Consider the following 22,597-nt stretch of genomic DNA (forward strand, 5'->3'; position numbering starts at 1 on the left):
AACCATAAAACACGAATTGGACAACTGTTTTCTGGTTAAAATATCCATGTTCGTTGACATCTTTAGTTAAAATTCCTTTTTTTAATTTTAGATTAGGGACCCATAAGTAAACAATTTACCAAAAGTTAGAAATTGAAAAGAAATGTTTTTATTGCACAGGTAGGAGTTCACCGACTGCACTTTTCTTTAAAAAGCCTGAACTGCTGATTCTAGTATTGGATGATACCATTTTTCTTTTATTTATCAGTACACTCCTAAATACTAAACCTTTTTACCATTTTGCTCTTAATAAAGTAACAGCACAAGTATAACAATCTGACATTAGCTTATTAATAAGCAGAGGTGTCTTACCAACTTTACTTTTAAAATTTACCTCAACTAGAGTGTCTGTAAGATTTCAGTCTTTTTTTGTGCCACTAAATATTTCTGGATATTTGTTGCTGTCTTTTGGCCAGGACTCCCTTGCAGAAGAGTTTTTTAATCTCAATGGTTTTTTTTAGACTGGTAAAAAAGGTTAAATACAAATCAATGAAAAAATCCAAATTTGTCCTTTTTGTAAGCAGGAGCTCAGTTGTCTTATCGGTGCCAACAACATGTTGGGAACGGGGAGTGATTAAAATATGTTTAGAAATGTATTTTGCCTTAATTCTCTCAAATATATCTCTAAGAGCTTTTACTTTCAGATAAGTATTTAGAGTATGTATAGCATTGTGATTGTATTGTCTAAAAAAAAGTTGGAGTATTTTCCCCCCTGCTCCATGCTTAAATTGAACACTTCCTGTCTTAAAACATCACTACAATGAATCATGTTTCATGTCAACTCAGATGGATCCCATCATGTTGGACCTACTTACTCACTGAGTCAGTAGTTGATCAGGCTCCCACAGCGGACCTGCACCTGCTCATCCTGATTTTAGATGCGCGCACACACACACACACACACACACACACACACACGCATACACACACACCCACACACAGTGACAGCTGCTGTCTTTTCCTCTCCTGCTGACTTCCTGGATCTGTTAATGGAGTGGTTGTCACAGTCATGTTACTACCTCTTGTTGCCAGGCAACAGGCCATACTCTAATTAAGTGTTAAATGTGTATAAAGAACGTGATTGTGTGAAAGTTTGGGTTTCATCACTCTCACACAGAAGTGCTTTTGATTTCACTTGTCTTGCAGAAACTCAGCCAATCACATGGCGGCTGATCGGAGAGGGAATGTTCTCAGGGCAACATTTCAAATAAATGTTGTCTGATTCCTAATTTCTAGATTTGTGTGTCATCTTCTTTCTGAGAAAGAAATGGTCAGTGTTGACAATTAATAGCAAAGCACTGTGTCCGTTTTTCTTTTAGATATCACACGTGCAGTTAAAGTGTTGTGTTGACAACATGACCGCTAAAACCAATGCTAGTCATCGTCAGGGAGCAGCAGGGAACTTGTACGTGTCTGTAGTCAGGAGAATCATTAAAGTTTGCATTTAACACATTTACCCATGTTGCACAATATAAAATCAAATACCTAGAAATAATCCACCTTCCTCCTCTCAGGCACCGCAAACGACTTCCTCTACACCAGGCAGGGCCGCAGTCCCGTCATCGAAGGTGTAGACGACGCCAAAGAGCTTCGCACCACTCGCCACGCCTTCACACTTCTGGGTAAAACACACATTTGTGTGTTTTATGTTTCTGCACGTTCTCTATTAGCACCTCCAACTGCTGAATTTATCCAGCTCCTAAAATGCAGCAGTTCAATGAATCTGTTTCTGTCTTTGTGTTTTGCAGGTATAAACGAGTCGTATCAGATCGGCCTGTTCCAGGTCTTGGCTGCTATTCTTCACCTTGGAAACGTGGAGATAAAAGACAGAGACTCAGACAGCAGCCTTATTGCTGTGAGGAGGCTGTTTTTGTTTCTTTTATCCGCATTAGAAATGGGGTTCCTAGAACCTGTTCTGGAGATATATTTACATAGATACATAAAACAATATTAATCAGCTACATTGCATGATAAATTAAAATGGGCTTGATGATTTCCATTATGATGATTAATATTTTTTGAAGGGCAATTTTATTTACAGAGACTTCATACTTCACTTTTATGTATGGTTTCGGCTGTGAGTGTTTTTCATTTCCTTTCTTTTTATTGTTTTTGGTTGTCATGTTTTATTTTTGATATTTAAAATGTCTTTCCAGTTGCAGCGATTGAGATTTCTTCACAAATGAAAGTTGAATTTGCACTTGCATTTTTAGGGTCCTGGGACAATTTATAATCCAGCAAAATCTGTTTGTTGTGACAATGTTCTAGATAAACAGAAAGTAATAGTTTTATGATGATTAAAAGAAAAATAATTTTTTCCTGGTGTGTTTAGAAGATGAACATTTTCGACTTTCTGCTTTAGCCCAACAATCGTCACCTGACGGCGTTCTGTGAGCTGGTGGGCGTGACCTATCAGGACATGTCCCAGTGGCTGTGCCACAGGAAGCTGAAGACAGCCACAGAGACCTACATCAAGCCCCTCCCCCGGCTTCAGGCCACCAACGCTCGCGACGCTCTGTCCAAACATATCTATGCCAAGCTGTTCAACTGGATCGTAGAGCATGTGAACAAGGCTCTGGTCACCAACATCAAGCAACACTCCTTCATTGGAGTCCTGGACATCTATGGGTACGTAGGAGCAGCAGCTGAGCTGTGGTTGGTGGATCGGGAGACTGAGGGCCAATGAAGAGACAGGAAGATGTAAATAATAGAAATGAGGTGCAGTCAGTGTAGCTTCGCTTTGATTTACCGTGAATTTCTTCACCTACATAAGGTGTCCGCACATCCTTATAAAGACTTAAATTCATATATCTCAAATTAAGACCTTAAAATGTCTTAAATTTATGTTTGAAAAAGTAAATCGGCCTTAAAACAGGTCTTAAATTTGTGGCAGGACAACTTAATCTTATATGTTTTTTTCTTGCGGACTTTTCTGTCCGGCAAATGTTTGAGTCACTTGAGGCTAATGGTAGCTAACATATGCCCTAGCTAGCTGTTTTGCTTCTGTCACTGGTGAGTTCAAATTTATTGCCAGTTTGAATTGGAAGATATTCCTACATTTCTGAGACCCCGATCTGACATTTTATTCATAATGGTCTTAAAAAGTCTTCAGTTTCCATTGGTGAAACCTGCAGACACTCTGCTACAGTGCTTTCTAGCAGCATTAATACATTTTATGGGTTTTATGTCTCTTTACAATTTTGTACATCTAAAGACAAAAATCTTTACCCTTTCTAACAATTTCACTCAGATTTGATGGGGAACTCCCATTAACATCTATTGAGACTTCCCATAGATTATAAGTTGGATTTAGCTCTGGACTTTGACTAAGCCATTCCAAATTGCTGGAAGGTGGATCTTTGCACCTGTCTTGTGTCTCATGTTTAGCCTGATGCCACACATAGCATTTGCATGTTTGCAGGAAAACATTTTGGTCCCATCTGACGAGGGCCAACATATTCTACATGGCTTGTGGCAAGCTGGACTTTGTATAGCTTAGTTTTTATCAATATTTATCTTTTAATATTTGTTCCATTATGGGGGGTTTGGTGGAGGGCATGACTTACAGTTGTCCCAGTGCACCAACTTGCATTTAGACATTCAGTGTAATGTCTCATCAAGCTATGGTAGAAATCTGACTGTACCAGAGTGATTGAAAAAGTACATAAGTGTAATTTACTGTGTTTTTTACATCAGTATGTAGATGTTGTAGGTTTATAGTGCAAGACCAGTGATTTATCTGTTATCTTTTGACTGTTTAGGTTTGAAACGTTTGAAATCAACAGCTTTGAGCAGTTCTGCATCAACTACGCAAATGAAAAACTGCAGCAACAGTTCAACATGGTGAGCTGCGTCGATTTATACACTAAACTTCCCATTACACATACCACCAAACATTTTCCTGACTTTTAAACTGTCTTTTTATTGCTGTTTGTTTGCATATTTTGTATGACTACAGCACGTGTTCAAGCTAGAGCAGGAGGAGTACATGAAGGAGCAGATCCCCTGGACTTTGATCGACTTCTATGACAATCAGCCCTGCATCAACCTCATAGAAGCTAAAATGGGCATCCTGGACCTGCTGGACGAGGAGTGCAAGGTACAGAGTCAGAACAGCAAACATGCAGCATCTTCTCATATGACGTCAGGAAAAAGTTTTCAAGGTTTTATGCATAAGCTATACGGGACAGGAAACCTACTAAGCCCGGTAGTAGGGCGCTAACGCAATCCACAGGCAGCCCAATATATTTTTGTGTTAAAAAATGTTGCAATTGATGCCTATTTAAAATAAATAAATGATGCTAAGACTGGTGGGGGGCAAGTAAAGCCTGGTGGCCCGCCAGGCTTATGGTATATTGGTGGAAACGCTGAAACAAATGTTTGCAACACAAACATAAAGCGTACAATAGGGGTGCACTGATAAATCTGCCCTGATGTCATTAATTTTGGGAGTTCGCAATTGGCCGATAATTACGGGAGAATCCGATCTTATATGTATGTGGTAAACAGTAGCCACCCCACTGCTGCCAACTTAGCAAGTTTGTCGCTGTCTTTAGTAACGTTTTAGACAAAAACATTGGCATCGGCCAAAATCAGAGTTGCCAGGTACGGCTTTTTAAGGATCATGATTGGCCAGAAAACTGCAATCGGTGCACGACTAGACTACATGTCACGATTTCTGTTTATTTTTTATCTTAAATCTCTACAAAACTCTGCTTTGTTGCGCCTTCTGAAATATGAAAAACCTTTTTATGCTACAGGTGGAATCAAAGTTAATGATTAATGTAAAGAAGTTGCAAAAGTAAAATTTGCTATTCAGTAGCTTTTGGACTTCAGATTCATATTTGTCTTTGGACATGTCATTACCCCTCAATCAGTTTTTTCAAATGTTCCCCTCCCACACATGTGAGAAACTGAGTTTTGTGACTGTGCTGCTCAATTTTACACCATTACTTCAAATGTTTCATCTTATGAGACTCTCAATCTTTTCAAGGTCATTTTCTAGACTGTTGAATTTTGAAGTTGGTCGCATTGCTTTGTGATCCAAGCAGAAACATTTTTCATCTGTATGCTGCTTCGCTGCTTTATCGATCGTTTTCTTTCTGGTTTCTTCAGATGCCGAAAGGTTCTGATGACTCCTGGGCTCAGAAGCTGTACAACACCCACCTGAAGACTTGTTCTCTGTTTGAGAAGCCGCGCATGTCCAACCGCGCCTTCATCATCCAACATTTTGCTGATAAGGTGAATTTCTCAATGTCCTCCCCCCCCAATTCACAGTTTTATTAATTAAGGTAAACAAATAGTTTAAATTCAGGTTGCGTTGTCTTTACGTCACACCATAACATGTATTGGTTTAAAGTATTAGACATTAGTGAAACAAATTAGTTTATATTTTATAAAGTAGCGACAGGAAGGACGTATTACTGATCAGCATGGAAGGAAAAAAAAGTTAGGGTAGTATAATTTTTTGTTTGATTTATCCAACCTTTATTATGAGCTTATTTATTAAATAATTGTTTCTAAAAATAAAAAAATTGGCGAATTAGTTCCTAGACAAAAAAGGAATATTTTGTTATATTTATTGTAAAGTTGTTTGTATCGATAATTGTGCTGCACTGATTTTAGTACAGACCAGATCAGTCTCCTCTTATCATCTGTGGTGCCTTAATCTGTGCCTCTTGCAAACCTTAATCTGTCCTATTCTTGATGTTATATATCTAAAAACAAAATGTACGTTAGGATCTTGAGTCGCTGTTGTTGTCGAGCAGGTTGAGTATCAGTGTGAGGGTTTCCTGGAGAAGAACAAGGACACAGTGAACGAAGAGCAGATCCATGTGCTGAAGGCCAGCAAGGTGAGACGCACCGCACCGCCATCACAGTTTGTCCAGCCAGAAACGGATCAAACTAACTGTCTAGTTAAAGGATGATGAGCTTAAAAAATGTATTAAAATAAATGAAATTCGGGGGTGTGCTGTGGTGGTGCAGGGGTTAAGCATAACCCACATATAGAGGCCTTAGTCCTCGACGCAGCTGTTGCAGGTTCGATTCCCGGCCTGGCGACCTTGGCCGCATGTCTTCCCCCTTTTCTCATTACCCTCTTTCCTGTCAATTCACTGTCAAATAAAGGCCACTAGAGCCAATAAAATCTTTAAAAAAAATAAAATAAAATAAATGAAATTCAGGGAAATAAATAAAGGAAGGCAGCTGCTTCTTCAGGATAAACGGAGAAGTTCTCCAACTATTGATGTCACTTGAAGGATAGGGGAAACGGCGCCCTCCACTGGCCACATCAGATTGTTCAACAACAATAGAATCAACTCAGGATTTTTTTTTACGCACATTTAGATTTTATTTGAATCTTAAACACACTCAGAGTTTAACTGGTTTGTGCAAACTGTCCAAGACAAATAAGAACAAAACGAAATGAAAGCCAACATTTGAGCAGCTTGTTACAACTATTGTCTGAATAATTTATCATCAAGCTATTTAGGATGTGTTGTGTTTTTGTATTGGCAGATCAAACTAAACCCCACACATACTCACATAGCGATATTAATAGCTTAAATGAAGCCAGTATCTCTTTTTGTTATTTGTGCCTTTTACAAAGTAACTCACTGGTTGCTTTGCACACGCTAATCAACACACATGTAAACTACGACTGTTTCTCTCACACTGACCGTCAGCTGTTCTTTTATAGACCTGAACAGGAGCAGAGCTGGGTAAGAGGATGTGAAATATCAGACTTTAACAGCCCTAACAAGACCTCCTAATGTTCTCCTACACACACTGGATACAATCAAGATCAGGGGATAATTAACTTCTAATGAGATTTAGTTTAATTTCCGTTTAAGTATTACGCACAGCTAATCTAATCATTTAATGTGTGAGTCGACACTTTGGTCAAACAGTTTCACAACAGAGTGAAGATTCTGTTTTTAAAATAATCATAAATGATAAATGATCAGGTGCGGTTTTCAATGTGATTCGCTTCATTTCTTACACTGGAACCTCAGTGATGCTCCCGATTTCTGAAGGTAAAATTCATAATGAGCCACTAACTACTAATTCCATCATCCATCAAAACGTTGTGAGAAAAAATACTCTGTTCTTAATTAAGTAGCTGTCTGCTACTTAATTAAAAACAGAAAGTTGTCTGCAATGGCTCGATAAGTGTTCATACGCTTTCATCTTTTTCACATTTTGTCACAATACAAACTCCGTGTATTTTATTGAGACTGGATGTGACTATGCACAACATAAAGTAGTGCATAGTTGTGGAGTGGAAGGAGGATTAAATAATCCATATATACAATAGTATTGCTGGATTTCACTAATTTCCCGCGATTCCTAAATACAGGAATTTCACTAAAACGGATTCTTTTATTCAACTTTTTTCCGTCGTTCCAGGATGTTGCGATGTCTTTTTGTGATTGTTGCAGCATAAAGCTACTAATTTTGCAGAACCTTTTTCAATATGTTGCAGTCAAAGTTGCAATTTTGTTATTATTATTATTATTATTATTATTATTAACTTTATTTTTGGCATGTTGTTTTACAAAACGTTGAAATTGCAGCACATAAACTTCCCAAAAAAATAGGATGTTTTTCAACTTGGTTAATATTTGAAGTGCACATAAAATTTATACAAATATAATCATGACCTAATGAGGGGTCAAAGTGCAAAAGAAGAATTTCACATTGGTCATTCAAGTTAACATAAATGGTATTCATAGTAGGAATATTATAAAATGTTTTCTGCAAAAAACAAATAAACTAAATTAAAAAACAAATTTAGGAAACATGGGTTTGGTCATGATCCAGGAAGTTAATCTAGATTAGGATAAAAGGGATTGGTCAAAATTCACCTGTGTTGCAGCGAATGGTCAGAAAAGATGGAAATACAGAAAACGTTAAACTGTTTGGTCAGATTTGCAGAAAAGTTGTGATGACTGGTGAAAATTGCAAGTCCGCACAAAATTTGCAAATGAGGGAATTTGCATTAAGAGTTGCAATCTGAACTTCCTATAGAGACTGATTGTTGTGTTTAGAAAAACACACAAACACACAGCCTGACTCTCCACAGAGCAAAGAACAACTCAACAAATAAGAGCTGACATGTTTCTACATGGATGATTTTATTGACCAACTTTACATCAGCATGGTTCACTGGAAACTCTTAATGTTTTATTTTTAAAGTAATTTTTCCATCCATTTATTCTCTTTCAGTTTTATTTTCATTTTTAAGTTCTTTTTTATTTAGAGCAGAATGATAATCATGTTTGAACTTCCTTTAAACTTTTTCCTTTAATGCCATGTGTTTCTTTGTAACTGTGTGTCCATCTGTTGTCTGTTGTCTGTCTGTCCGTGTGTGTGTGGGGGTGCGTGTGTGTCCTCGTCATGACAACCTTCCCCGCCAACAGAAGGTAAACAGAAGCGTTCTGAGAGCGCCAGTGCGCCTGTAGCTCTTCATTTAGCTTTTTTTGCCTTTCTTCCGTCCTCGTCTCTCTCTTTCTCTCTTTGTGGCACCGAGTTATTTCACTCTGAGAGCACCGAGGAGTTTGACATCATGCCTATGTGTGTGTCTGTGTGTGCTGCATGGGGTGGGAGCAACAGTGGCATTGCAGGGGGGAGAAATCAGGACTCGTCTCTACAGTCAGGAACAAAGGAAGGAGAGTGTTTTTATTTTCCAGAGTGAAGCTGAGAGCTGAAGGCATTGCGGCGGTTGGAGAAGCAGCATGGCGCCGTGAAGCTGCTCACATAACTCCGCATCTTCATCATGTAACCTCAGCGTTATGTGGGACTGACTGACAGTGTTTACGTCCTAACTCTATGGCCGGGTTACGCCATGCGGCCATGTATGACCTTCGTTTTGTCATACATGACCAAACTTTTAACGTTTTCACCATGTTTGTTTTTTCTAATCTTTTTTTAACTTTCAAACTAATTGATTGATCGTGTGACCTCTACTCACGTATTTGAGTCTGATTAACTATCTCGTTTAAAAGTAACAAACACTTATGTTTCGCTTCATGAAATGTAAAAACTTCTGTCAGTAGTTATGAGGTACAAAAGCACATTTGCTGTCATTGCTTTGGGCAAAGCTTAAGAAGAGCCTCATAGCATGGCTGGGAGACTCTAGCCGGCGTCTCCCCTTGTGCTTTTGTTTTGTTTTTTTTGCTAACGGTAACCGGGCTGCCGTTTCCAGTTCAACCTGCTGGTGGAGCTGTTCCAAGATGAGGAGAAGGCGACCACCCCCACCGGTCAGGTGCCCGGTACCGGGGGCCGGACCCGCCTCAGCATCAAACCGGACAAGGGCCGGGACACGAGCAGCAAGGAGCACAAGAAGACAGTGGGCTGTCAGGTGGGTGTTACTGCCCCCTACAGGCTCACATACAGACACACACCTGATAACAAATAGAAAAAAACCCGTTACTGTTCTTTATTGGGCTGACATGATTAATCAGCTTAATCGTGATTAATCGATTATTGAAGTAATTATCAATGATTCATTGATAAAAGGCCATTACCTGAAAAAAAAAAAAAAACATTTAGAGCAGTGTTAGCTGCACCCAGTTCAAATTCACTAAAGTAAAGCTACATTATTGCCTTTCAGGTCATGGAATGTTTATTTTCTTATCATTTAATGTATTTCTAATATTATATTACATAATATTATATTTAAAAAATGCTGAGTGATTGAGTGAAAAATTTGCATATGTGACAATATTTTTGATCCGATTAATCGGTTAATTGTTTGAATGATCAATTACTAAAACAGTCGTTAGTTGCAGCCCTGGCTGAAGGACGCTGGTTCTCTCTTGTAGTTTCGTAACTCTCTCCAAATGTTGATGGAGACTCTGAATGCCACCACTCCACACTACGTCCGCTGCATTAAACCCAACGACTTCAAGCTGGCCTTCTCGTGAGTCTCCTCTCTCTACTTTCTTCTCCCTGCATTGTTTTTTTTTTCCTGCTTTGCTAAATTTCTAAATTTAAATTTACTCCCTCGTCTATAATGTAGCCCAGTCATTCTTTTTGCTCCAGTGTGCCTGCAGACCAACATGCTGACTGTGGTTACGTGTTGTTGGCAGGTTTGATCCAAAGCGAGCAGTGCAGCAGCTCAGAGCTTGTGGCGTTCTGGAAACCATCCGCATATCTGCGGCCGGCTTCCCGTCCAGGTACCCAAACATCCTTACAATAAAAAAGAAAAAAACAAAAATAGCTGCTGCTTTCTGATGGGATTTTGTAAAGATATGATCTGTCTGATCTCTTTAGAAGTGCTATAAGTAACAAAATCCCATGTATTTATGGATAAATTGGTAATTATTACAAAATAAAACTTTATATTTACATCTGGGAATCTCATGCAGTAAAATCAAATAATGTATTTGTCTAAAAATAGCATCATTTTTACAAGCTTCAAGATGCACGAGTGCACCACAGTAGACGATGTTGTTTTTATTTCTACATTGTTCATAAGTTCATAATAAATAGCAGCTCTCAGACTTAATATTTGAGTTGAAAACTAAGATTTAACTGTCAGAAAAACTCATTTGTTGACTTGTTCCAACTGCAGGAAGCTTCTTTTGATTAAATATAACTATTAGTCGATGTCAAACATCTAAAAATGGAAGAGTCGTCAGTCAGAGCGTCCTCACCAAAGAGGGTGGTTGTTGTCGTTTTTGACGTTTTTGTTTGTTGGTCGCGGCAATGACCAACAAACAGTTTCATTTGTTGGTTAATTACCGTTTTAGATGCTCTCTATCTCTATGCTTCGTAACAGTTTATTTTACACAGATCATTTATTCTGTCTTAAACATACTTTGTACAATTTAGAGTTTTAATATATAGATTATCTGATTATCACCGGTTTTTAAATTACTTTAATTCAAGCTAATGTGTGCTGAATCACACCGTCATTATGTATGAAACAAAAGTGATGAAAAGTTGGTGAAACGTTTCTAATAACTTCCTGAAAGTGCAGAGCTTAAAGGTTGCGTACTTTCCTTTCACCATAGCTGTATATTCCATGATGATAAGAAGGAAGCGCTCAGTTTTCTGTGTGTGTTTTGCCAGATGGACGTACCAGGAGTTCTTCAGTCGCTACAGAGTGCTGATGAAGCAGAAAGATGTACTCCCTGACAAGAAGCTGACCTGCAAGAATGTTCTGGAGAAATTAGTACAGGTCAGACTGACATTAATGTTCCACCGTACTGCTCACAATGTGCTTCTTCTTTTTTTTTTAAACAATCCCTAGGCCTGTCACGATAGCAAATTTTGCTGAACGATTAATTGTCTCAAAAATTATTGCGATAAACAATAATATTGTTTGAAGACCTTTTTACACTGAAAATGATGTAATAATGCCTGCGATTTCTTGCCAAAGTTAGATACACTTTATTTTCAAAAGAACACTAAACACTGGAACTGGTAAACAAAATCAACAAAACAACCAAAAACAAAAATAAAATGGATTCTCAGTCTCATTAATAAAAAATGTACTGGAAAAAAAACTAAACATAAAGCCAAAGTGTAAATAAATACTGCATTCAACTAAAAGAGGGCAGATTATGAAGTGTGTATATTATGTTGCCCTTCAGTAATAATTAGATTTAAATAGAGAAGATGGGCACATCGACTACCTGATGCAATAGTTCACACTACATGATTTTTTGGGTCTATTTTTCCCCTTACAACAATCTTAGATGTTGGTCTTTCTAAGACCAACATCATAGACAAAATCATAGACTTGTTTTTGTTTTAGCTGTTCCTCATTGTCAAACTCACAGCTGAAGGGTTTCTGTATCTTATGTTTTCTCCTACATATAATGTTGTTTTTAAGTTATTTATGTGCCCAAAGGTCTGTATTATTATTATTATTATTGTTGTTGTTGTTGTTTTCAACAAGTGTGGTGTGTTACGGTAGATCGTCGTTGCCGCTCTGATCTAAATCAGGGATTTTCTCTGACTGGGATCTTAACGCAGCCTGTTGAATGTGACAGGCAGCCAATCAGAAAGCGAGGATTCTCCTCCGTGTTTTTGTGAGGGGAAATTACGGACGTAACCCAAAGTCCAGCAGACATTGGAGATGATATGTGGAAACAACATTAATGTTTATTCAACATGCAAAGAATATAGAAATGACAAGGGGAGGAGTTGGAGCGAAACCGGTAACTTTTCAGCTGTTCTTCGTTAACGTGACGTAAATAGGTTCTAATGATTTTCATTCAGTCAGGACTTTACGCTGACACTAGCCACATGCATTGCAGGTAGATTGTAGTAAAGCATTGATTAATGCCTGGTTTTAAAATTAGTTCACTGGACTTGTAGCCATTATTTTGTGCCCATTGTTGGACACCACACGGCAGGAACGAACCCGATCGAACCGTTATACCTAGGATTTCTGTCGGCTAATGTGTGGTCTGTCAGGTTTTGAAAATGGGCCGACAATCGGCAGACAGCTCTAAGATCGTGTCGTGTGCGCTGGGCTTTACACTAAGGAAATGAGGAAGGGAGGAGTCAAGAGATACAGCCGGCATTAGGAGAGCAAGCAGAGTAGTATAAAAGTTGAATGGTGAAAATAGCACAAAGTATGCAGGAGAAGAAGCGTGGCGAAATTTACGGAGCAACCAGGAAAGTGGAACTCAATAGTGTGAATGAATGCCTGCAGCATTCACACTAATAAAAATGTGTAGGGGGGTAAAGTGGAGGGACCAATGGTTCCCTGGCCCAACCTGTTCTGGCGAAGCTGCGCAGGTCACTTCCAGTTCAGACTTGTGGGAATAATGTATTTAGTGCCCACAGATAATTTATTTTCATAGCGCATGCTCACTGTGAGCTATTAGTACCCCAGCAACAGTTGCCATGCTGCTGACAATGATGTCATCAGCCTGATTTCAAATGATGTCAGTGCCAGGAGGCCCTTCTAAGGATGCCTCTGTGATGTCATAGTCCATGACATCACCAACTGATCAGTTGAGTCTCCGTCAGTCAACATAAAATTCATTTGGACACTTTAGCTGACGGAATAAAGATGAGCAACGAAAGCGACGTTTATGTGAGACCCAAGGTCTCCTTTTGGAGCAAAGTCAGAAAGACGTGTTCTAATAGAGTTCATCCTGGGCAAACCACCCCAGACTATAGGAAGAAGAAATTTCTCAGCGAGCTTCTTTGGAAAATAATAGAGAAAGTGGCAGACGGCCCCACCATGCATCTCGTCAGGGAAATCTTTTTAGAACAACACAAAAAACTTTTGGCCTTACTGCTAAGGAAAACAGGTGAAATAAACGTGGACATACTTTCAGATGTAGCAGAGGAACTGAGCGAACGAATTTTTCAAAGTATTGCGAGGGACGCGTTCCACTATGCTTCAGCACTTAATTTAATTGCCCTACTCGACTACCCAGAAGGACATGCATTTATCGTGAGAAAATTCAAACGCCACTTGGAGAATCCGGTTCCTAAAAAGAAAATGTTTACAGCTACAAAAATGAAGATCAGGAGGACATTGTTTCCCAATGAAGAGTTGTATAGTGATGAAAATTGCCTGAGTGAGTCTTACACTCAGGCAGAAATGGATCCAGAACAGTTTTTAAAGGACGCAAATGAAATGGGATTTAAACGGGGAACTGAAGCTCAAAGAAAAAATATGGTGGAAAGAATATTTTGGAGATTGATTTATATATCAAGTTACAGATCCAGTTATGGCGGTTATAAAATGAAGGACACGGACCCCGTCCACAAGAAGCTTGGTCCAAAACTTTGGGAAGCAGTAAAAGACATAGATTTTATATTTTTTGAGGAGATGGAGACAAAACTTGGCCAGGACATCTTTCAACTTCTGAGCGGAAATGATGATGTAGTTCAAGAGTTATTGTTTAAAATGATTAAAAGTGAAAACCCGCTGGTCATTTATAAACTCACTGAATGCTTCCGAAGAACCCTGGCACGTCCGAGAAAAATTCATTTTAAGAAAAATTATATTAGAAAGGCATGGAAGTGGTTTGAACAGGCAATCTGCTGTGGAGAAGATTTAGAAGAAAGTCAAGATGATTTTAACAATGGACCAAATGTTGAGCGTCGCCCTGCCTCTGCCTCGGAACCGGCCCCTGAGTCGGGACCGGCCCCTGAGTCGGGACCGGCCCCTGAGTCGGGACCGGCCTCTGACTCGGGACCGGCCTCTGACTCGGGACCGGCCTCTGACTCGGGACCGGCCTCTGACTCGGGACCGGCCTCTGACTCGGGACCGGCCCCTGAGTCCTGTCCGGCCCCTGAGTCCTGTCCGGCCCCTGAGTCCTGTCCGGCCTCTGAGTCGGGACCGGCCTCTGACTCGGGACCGGCCCCTGAGTCCTGTCCGGCCCCTGAGTCCTGTCCGGCCCCTGACTCGGGGCCGGCCCCTGACTCGGGGCCGGCCTCTGACTCGGGGCCGGCCTCTGACTCGGGGCCGGCCTCTGAGTCCGGTCCGGCCTCTGAGTCCAGTCCGGCCCCTGACTCGGGTCCGGCCCCTGACTCGGGTCCGGCCCCTGTCTCGGGACCGGCCTCTGACTCGGGACCGGCCTCTCAGTCGGGGCCGGCCTCTGACTCGGGACCGGCCTCTGACTCGGGGCCGGCCTCTGACTCGGGGCCGGCCTCTGAGTCCGGTCCGGCCCCTGACTCGGGTCCGGCCCCTGTCTCGGGACCGGCCCCTGGCTCGGGGCCGGCCTCTGAGTCTGGTCCGGCCCCTGGCTCGGGACCGGCTCCTGGCTCGGGGCCGGCCTCTGACTCGGGACCGGCCTCTGAGTCGGGGCCGGCCTCTGACTCGGGGCCGAGTTGGGACCGGCCTCCGAGTCAGGACTGACCTCTGAGTCGGGCAATAGGGCGAGTCGCCTTTTGGCATTTCAACTTAGGAAAGCCCAAATAAATAGACATGTCCCCAAAATAAAACCCCCCTCAACAATGCAGACTAAAACACAACCCAAAGAAATAGCTGAAGCATTCGCAGAATACTATAAAAAACTATGATAATACGGACAAAAACACTCAGGAAGATGTAACATCCTCTTTTTTCAAAAAGATTAATCTCCCAACTTTGTCAGAAGAAGAGTCACTGGAAATGACCCGACCTATAACTTCACAGGAAATTATGAATGTTATTAAAAACCTCAAAAACAACAAACCTCCGGGGACAGATGGACTGCCAGGGGAATTCTACAAAACATTTAGCCAAGAACTAACGCCAGCAATATGTAAGGTATTCAACTATGCACTAACAGAGGGGGACCCCTAAATCACGGTCTGAAGCCATTATATCGGTAATCTATAAAGAAGGTAAAGACCCAACTATGTGTGAAGGCTACAGACCCGTGAGCTTATTATGCAACGATTTAAAAATACTAACAAGTATAATGGCAAAAAGAATGCAAAAATATATAGCTAAATTGATTAAACCAGACAAAATGGGATTTATTCTGGGGAGGCAGGGAGCAAACAATATTAGAAGAATATTAAATGTAATGTCATATACAAAATTTAAATCATTATCCTCCCTTTTAATTAGTTTAGATGCCCAGAAGGCTTTTGACAGGGTAAAATGGAGTTTTCTATACCAGACATTATTGAGATTTGGATTTTCACAGTAATTTGTTGAATGGGTGAAAGTAATCTATAAAAATCCAAAATCCCGAATTCGAATTAATGGGTACTGTTCAGAATTTTTTGATCTCAAGAGAGGAGTTAGACAGGGGGATTGTCTAAGCCCTCTACTATTCGCGGTTAATATTGAATCGATGGCAGAAGCAATAAGACAGAATAAACAAATCCAGGGAATAAGAGACGAGGGAGGGGTGGAACATAAAATATCACTGTTTGCCGACGATCTATTAGTACTCCTAACAGAACCACTCCGGTCAGTACCAGCTCTACTAGAAAGCCTTAAAGAATATGGGAATATCTCTGGGTATGCGAGTAACAAAAGTAACTCAGTAGCAATGATGGTATCAGGGGAATGCTCAACACAGCTAAAAGATAAAGTAAAGTTCAAATGGACCGATAAAGGATTTAGATACTTGGGCATAATTATCAGACCTCGAACTTCACAATTATTCAAAGCAAATTATGAGAAACTGAAGAAGGAAATTATAAAAGACCTAGAAAGATGGGAGATCCTACCGCTGACCCTCAGGGGAGGGTAGAAACAGTCAGAATGAATGTATTACCAAGACTACTGTTTGTATTCCAATCACTCCCAGTTTCCATTCCTAACTCCTTTTTTAAAGAGATGGATAAAAGAATATCAAGGTTTGTATGGCAAATAAAAAGGCAAGAATCAAATTTAAAATACTTCAGTCCTCAAAGAGTAATGGAGGGTTAGGTTTACCGGAAGTAGAGAATTATTATTTAGCTGCTCAACTGAGAGCCATAGCTCTATGGTTAGCAAAGGATCAAGAGACAATATGGGTATATATGGAGCAAAGAGCCTGCCCAAATCTGTCCCTAGAGTCACTGCCCTTTACAACAAGGAGGGTTCAAAGAAATCTCAAAATTCAAAATTGCTGGATTAAGGAAACGATTAACATTTGGTCAAGAATAAAAAAGAAATTTAATTTCCCTGACTCTATATCAAAAATTGTAAAAATAGCAAAGATTCCAGATTTTAGCCCAGCTACTATGGATACAGGGTTTGAGAGATGGACAAAAGGGGGACTGGTATTTATAGCACAGCTTTTTAATGGATCAATAATGAAATCTTTTGAACAAATCCAAAGGGAATTTAATCCACAAAAAACTGATTTTTACAGATACTTGCAACTTAGACATTATCTCCAGAATCATAGTGAATGGCAAAAAATCTCAACAGATATGACCAAGACTGAAGAAATTTTATTATCAATAGCAAAAGGTGAATCAACAAAAGGCCTGATCTCAAAACTATACAAAAGCCTGCAATATGAATCCAGTGTTAATAATAAGTAGGCCTGTCACGATAGCAAATTTTGCTGAACGATTAATTGTCTCAAAAATTATTGCGATAAACGATAATATTGTTTGAAGACCTTTTTACACTGAAAATGATGTAATAACGCCTGCGATTTCCTGCCAAAGTTAGATACACTTTATTTTCAAAAGAACACTAAACACTGGAACTGGTAAACAAAATAAACAAAACAACCAAAAACAAAAATAAAATGGATTCTCAGTCTCCATTAACAAAAAATGTACTGGAAAAAAAACTAAACAACATAAAGCCAAAGTGTAAATAAATACTGCATTCAACCAAAAGAGGGCAGATTATGAAGTCTGTATATTATGTTGCCCTTCAGTAATAATTAGATTTAAATAGAGAAGATGGCCACATCGACTACCTGATGCAATAGTTCACACTACATGATTTTTTGCTCCTATTTTTCCCCTTACAACAATCTTAGATGTTGGTCTTTCTAAGATTGTGTGGTGTGTTATGGTAGATCATCGTTGCCGCTCTGATCTAAATCAGGGATTTTCTCTGACTGGGATCTTAACGCAGCCTGTTGAATGTGACAGGCAGCCAATCAGAAAGCGAGGATTCTCCTCAGTGTTTTCTGAGGGGAAATTATGGAGGGGAATCCCAAACAGCTGACACGGCGCAACCCGAAGTCCAGCAGACATTGGAGATGATATGTGGAAACAACATTAATGTTTATTCAACATGCAAAGAATATAGAAATGACAAGGGGAGGAGTTGGAGCGAAACCGGTAACTTTTCAGCTGTTCTTCGTTAACGTGACGTAAATAGGTTCTAATGATTTTCATTCAGTCAGGACTTTATGCTGACACTAGCCACATGCATTGCAGGTAGATTGTAGTAACGCATTGATTAATGCCTGGTTTTAAAATTAGTTCACTGGACTTGTAGCCATTATTTTGTGCCCATTGTTGGACACCACATGGCAGGAACGAACCGATCAAACCGTTATACCTAGGATTTCTGTCGGCTAATGTGTGGTCTGTCAGGTTTTGAAAATGGGCCGACAATCGGCCGACAGCTCTAAGATCGTGTCGTGTGCGCTGGGCTTTACACTAAGGAAATGAGGAAGGGAGGAGTCAGTGGAGAGCATCGGAGTTGAGCCTTTTTTCATTCAATGTCATTAGCTGAAAGAGAAAAAGGCCGGAAGAGACGATAATGCCGATAATTAAAATGACGTCGATAGTTTTAATTTATCGTACGATTAATTGATTTGTCGTTTATCGCGACAGGCCTAACAATCCCACAAACAGTGACTCTCCTCTTTTCTGCGCTCTCCGTTCTTCACTTCTGTCTCCTCAGGACCAGGATAAGTATCAGTTCGGTAAGACTAAGATCTTCTTCAGGGCCGGCCAGGTGGCATACCTGGAAAAGCTGAGAGCGGACAAGCTGCGTGCCGCCTGCATCCGCATCCAGAAGACCATCCGCTGCTGGCTGGCACGCAAGAAGTACCTGCGCCAGCGCAGCGCCGCCATCACCATTCAGAGGTTCACCAGGGGATACCAGGCCCGCTGGTAGGTGGCCCGTCATGACGCTTTGCTTTCTGGCTCAGCAACAGCTCAGGTTTACGCTACAAAATGTGGAAATTGAGTTGCTGCACAATGAAGTTTATTAACTCAGTTAATAAAGTCAAGCAACATATTGGCGTGATGATTATTAAAAGAGGAAAATAGTGGGCGGAGTCAGAAAAATCAGAACAACAATGGCAAAGGGCTGTGGGTCAATTGGCCTCTCAAACAATTTTTAACCCCATATTTGTTCTTTCTATTTGTTTCCATACAGTACAAATAATTTCCTAGGCTTAGGATTTACAGATCAATTTATATTTCTTTTATTTTAACTCTATTTCACGAATTATAGAGAGGAATAATACTAAAATCACTCACATCTCAAATTTACTTGTACATTATTCTTTGGAAATCCTCTTTCTTTATTTCCGTTCCTGTAACCATTTATGGAAGTTGACTCATGATGAAACATGGATTTACCTCTGATTGAGCCACAATCATTTTAAACAACCTCCTGCTTTATTTCTATGATGTATTTATTGAATGAATGCAGAGGAATTTGCTTATGGCTCTCTAGAAATATAGAAAATGACGTTAGGACCGAAATGATTAATCGTGATGAATCGATTATTGAAATAATCGTCAACTAATTTAGTAATCGATTAATCATTAACTGGAGTGTACAAACTAAAAAAAGGCCATTTTCCTAGTGAACAACATATTCAGAGCAGTAATTAGGGCAAAACTGTACAAAAAATACACATTTTGCATTTAAGATGAAAAGAAACTGGGTATTTTCTACCCAGAACGTCTCAAAAGGTATCGTTTTAGCTTCACTTGATTCAAATTCTGTAAATAAAAAAATAATCTCCTATTATTACCTTTTGCTATCCAGGTACTAATCTGGTTTTCCATAAATAAACAAATTAGCTATATGCTGTTTTAATAAGTCAAGCACTGAGCTTTTTACATGTTGATTGTAGTTTAAGTTTTTTTTTTTGCAACAAATAATCAAGAGTTAACTAAAGAAAAGCCACGTTGTTGCTTTTGAAACAATAAAAATTACTTTCTTCTTTAAAGAAGGAATTAAATTTGTTTATATTCTTTTATACGATTAATCGGCTAGTCAATTCATCCTCAACATAATGAGTGATTACTAAAATAATTGTTGGCTACAACCCTAAATGATTTTAAATTGTAAGTTCTCAATTGCAAGGGAAAAATATTGTCCTGGTTGGTCTGAAATGATGCATGATGTGAAATGGCCACTGGCTTCACTTCACACTTTAAACTGCAAAACAACCCGTAGAAAACTAAGACAAAACAATTTTATCAAAGGTCATTTAAAGATAAAAGGACATAGGTGTTTATTTTGTGCAAAAAGGCACACCAGTGGCAAATGTTTTCCCTATACTGGAACTAAAGAATCTAAAGAAAGAGTTGAAGTTATGTGTAGAAAGAGAAAAAGAAACCCTCTTTGTGTTTCCGGACAGTTTGGCGAAGTTCATGCGGCGCACTCAGGCGGCCACCATCATCCAGAAGTACCAGAGGATGTGTGTGGAGCGGAAACGCTTCAGGCAGAAGCAGGCTGCTGCGCTGGCCATGCAGACCATCCTCAGAGCCTACATGGCCCGGCAGAAGTACCAGGCGGTGAGACCCGGCACATGATGACACATTAGTTCATGTTTTCACTTCATCAGGACAGTCATTCAGCATGGGCCTGTTACCATAGCAACAGTTTGTTGGACGATAAATTGTCCCAGAAGGTATTGGAATAAATGATAATATTGTCGTTTTCTAGTAGTATAATAGTAATGAAACAACACATTCGCAAAGATCAATACACTTTAAATTCTAATGAATATTTAATACTTGGACTAGAAGACATTTTAAATATTTAAAGTAAACGAACAAAACAACAAATGCAATTAATTATGAATGTCTGTAAATATCACAAAGCACCAGACTGAAGACTTTTGTTGTCTAGTTTTTGGTGTAGAGAGAGAAAAGAGAAAAACGATAAATGGTGAAAATAGAATTTATTTCAGTTCGTCATGTGATTTATTGATTTATTGCGACAGGCCTACGTTCAAATCTGCGTAGTTCTCCACAAACTTCTTTCGGTTCTGTAATTCAAAGTCTCTCTCCCCCGCCGTCTCGGTGCAAGTGCAGCTGCTGCGGGAGCACAAGGCGGTCATCATTCAGAAGCACGTCCGCGGCTGGTTGGCCCGCTGCTGGTACAAGCGCTGCCTCGAGGCCATCGTCTACCTGCAGTGCTGCATCCGCAGGATGAGAGCCAAGCGGGAGCTGAAGAAGCTGAAAATCGAGGCTCGCTCGGTGGAGCACTTCAAGAAGCTCAACAAAGGCATGGAAAACAAAATCATGCAGCTGCAGAGGAAGATTGACGAGCAGGTGACGAGCGTCCGGTCTCCGTTTTGGTTGATTCTCGTCTTTATTAGGCACCCCCAGCAGTTTGTCCAACGGGATTTGTCCGCCCCGTGCTTACAGAACAAGGACAACCGGGTGATCAGCGAGAGACTGGTCTCTCTGGAGAGTTCGTACGCCTCAGAGAGCGAGCGCATGCGCGGCGAGCTGGGCCGGCTGCGAGGGGTGGAGGAGGACGCCAAGAACAAAGCCAACCAGGTGTCGTCTCTGCTGGAGGAGCTGGAGAAGCTGAGGAAGGAGCTGAGCGTCACGCAGCAGGAGAAGAAGACCATCGAGGACTGGGCGCAAAAGTACAGGGACGAAATGGAAAAGGTACAGCACCTTTCCCAGATTGTTCCTCTTTGTTTGTTTGTTTTTGTGTGTGTGTTTTCAGTTTCACAACCAAGTGTTTATTTTTAACTTTTACGTCTCACGTCTGCCTCCTGAGACTCTTTGATAAAAATGCTATAAATAGAAACGATAGCTGGTATGTGACTTAGTTTCAAAGTGTTATTTCCATCTGATGCTTTATGTGGGCAACAGAGGAGGAGGATTTTTTTTAATCTTATTTAGGCGTCAGAAGAAATTGCACTTGGACATCAAGACGGAGCAAAATAAATGTCCAAAACTTTCAGATTTTCCCAAAGTAGTTGAGCTTCATTTTAAGGGTGACAGATTTTTTTAAAAAAAGATTACCTGGCAATTTGGATTTTTAAAATCGATTTATTTATTGTATTTGACACCATCGGATGTTTTAGTGATTTATTCAAGGCTCGGTGATTTCACGTGTCTCCAGTAACACAGAAAAATAGTTGTTTTTTAAAAAAAGTTACTAGCGAAGTCTGAAAACTCACTAAGTCGTCAACAGAAGGTCCACAGTTGTAGGACAACCGGACCTCGAGGAATGCAGGTTGAGACCACTGCGCTGAAACATTCATCAGATTTGTATTTAATCTTTTTAGTTACATTTTTAGTTGATGTGTTTTTATGGTTTTATTGGCGCATCTTCCACTTCATCCAGAATCGCGTGACAGAGAGACACAGACTTCCTTCCTCCCAACATTTCACGAATCGTTTCTTTCTGTTCAGATGGTTTCCGAGCTGAAGGATCAGAACGGCCTGCTGAAGAAAGAGAAAGACGACCTGAACCGGATGATCCAGGAACAGAGTCAGCAGATGACAGGTGTGTTTCACCTCCTACTGATAACTTTGTCACTGCAGGAAAAATAAGGAAAGCTTCATCTGTCATTCGTCAGTCCGATTGTTTAGTTTAAAAGTTGAAAAGAAGTGAATATGAAAATACCTGTGCAAAATTAAATGAAAAATATGTCAGATACAGCAAATGTATACTGGATCAACATTTATGGTAAGAATTTGGATAGAAGAACGCAGTGCAATTTATTTTATTTTTGTTTTTGTGACACCAGCACAAAAACGACATCTGACTTGCCAGTTAAAGTTCAAATTTATTCATAAAAATTAATTGGAGCATCTTTGCTTGTTTGCTGCTCTTGTAAGGTTAAAATCAGCAGCAATATGTTATACCAACATATCATCTGGTGCTGACATGTTGATACCAACATGTCAGCACCGTGTCTGGTGCTGACATGTCTGGCCCCCCAGATTTTAATTTGGGGGGCCCCAAATT

At 40.0% G+C, this 22,597-nt stretch overlaps 1 protein-coding gene across 9 annotated transcripts in view; it reads left to right on the forward strand.

Annotated features, from left to right (window-relative positions):
* Positions 1-22,597, forward strand: part of myo5aa (myosin VAa) — an 89,013-nt gene that overhangs the window by 43,895 nt on the left and 22,521 nt on the right. For 7 of the 9 annotated variants that reach the window (XM_028015113.1, XM_028015111.1, XM_028015115.1 and 4 more), the window contains exons 8-24: positions 1,554-1,661; positions 1,788-1,894; positions 2,402-2,667; positions 3,801-3,882; positions 3,998-4,138; positions 5,155-5,280; positions 5,808-5,891; positions 8,460-8,462; positions 9,245-9,400; positions 9,864-9,961; positions 10,131-10,217; positions 11,116-11,224; positions 18,320-18,531; positions 20,019-20,175; positions 20,698-20,937; positions 21,034-21,282; positions 22,039-22,132. In XM_028015113.1, the coding sequence (XP_027870914.1) occupies positions 1,554-1,661; positions 1,788-1,894; positions 2,402-2,667; positions 3,801-3,882; positions 3,998-4,138; positions 5,155-5,280; positions 5,808-5,891; positions 8,460-8,462; positions 9,245-9,400; positions 9,864-9,961; positions 10,131-10,217; positions 11,116-11,224; positions 18,320-18,531; positions 20,019-20,175; positions 20,698-20,937; positions 21,034-21,282; positions 22,039-22,132 (2,319 nt within the window). The remainder of the gene's footprint in view (positions 1-1,553; positions 1,662-1,787; positions 1,895-2,401; positions 2,668-3,800; positions 3,883-3,997; positions 4,139-5,154; positions 5,281-5,807; positions 5,892-8,459; positions 8,463-9,244; positions 9,401-9,863; positions 9,962-10,130; positions 10,218-11,115; positions 11,225-18,319; positions 18,532-20,018; positions 20,176-20,697; positions 20,938-21,033; positions 21,283-22,038; positions 22,133-22,597) is intronic. The other 2 variants (XM_028015112.1, XM_028015119.1) reach the window with 1 other exon arrangement.

The sequence above is a fragment of the Xiphophorus couchianus genome, chromosome 4 (assembly GCF_001444195.1).
Source record: "Xiphophorus couchianus chromosome 4, X_couchianus-1.0, whole genome shotgun sequence".
In the NCBI taxonomy this organism is placed as follows: domain Eukaryota; kingdom Metazoa; phylum Chordata; class Actinopteri; order Cyprinodontiformes; family Poeciliidae; genus Xiphophorus; species Xiphophorus couchianus.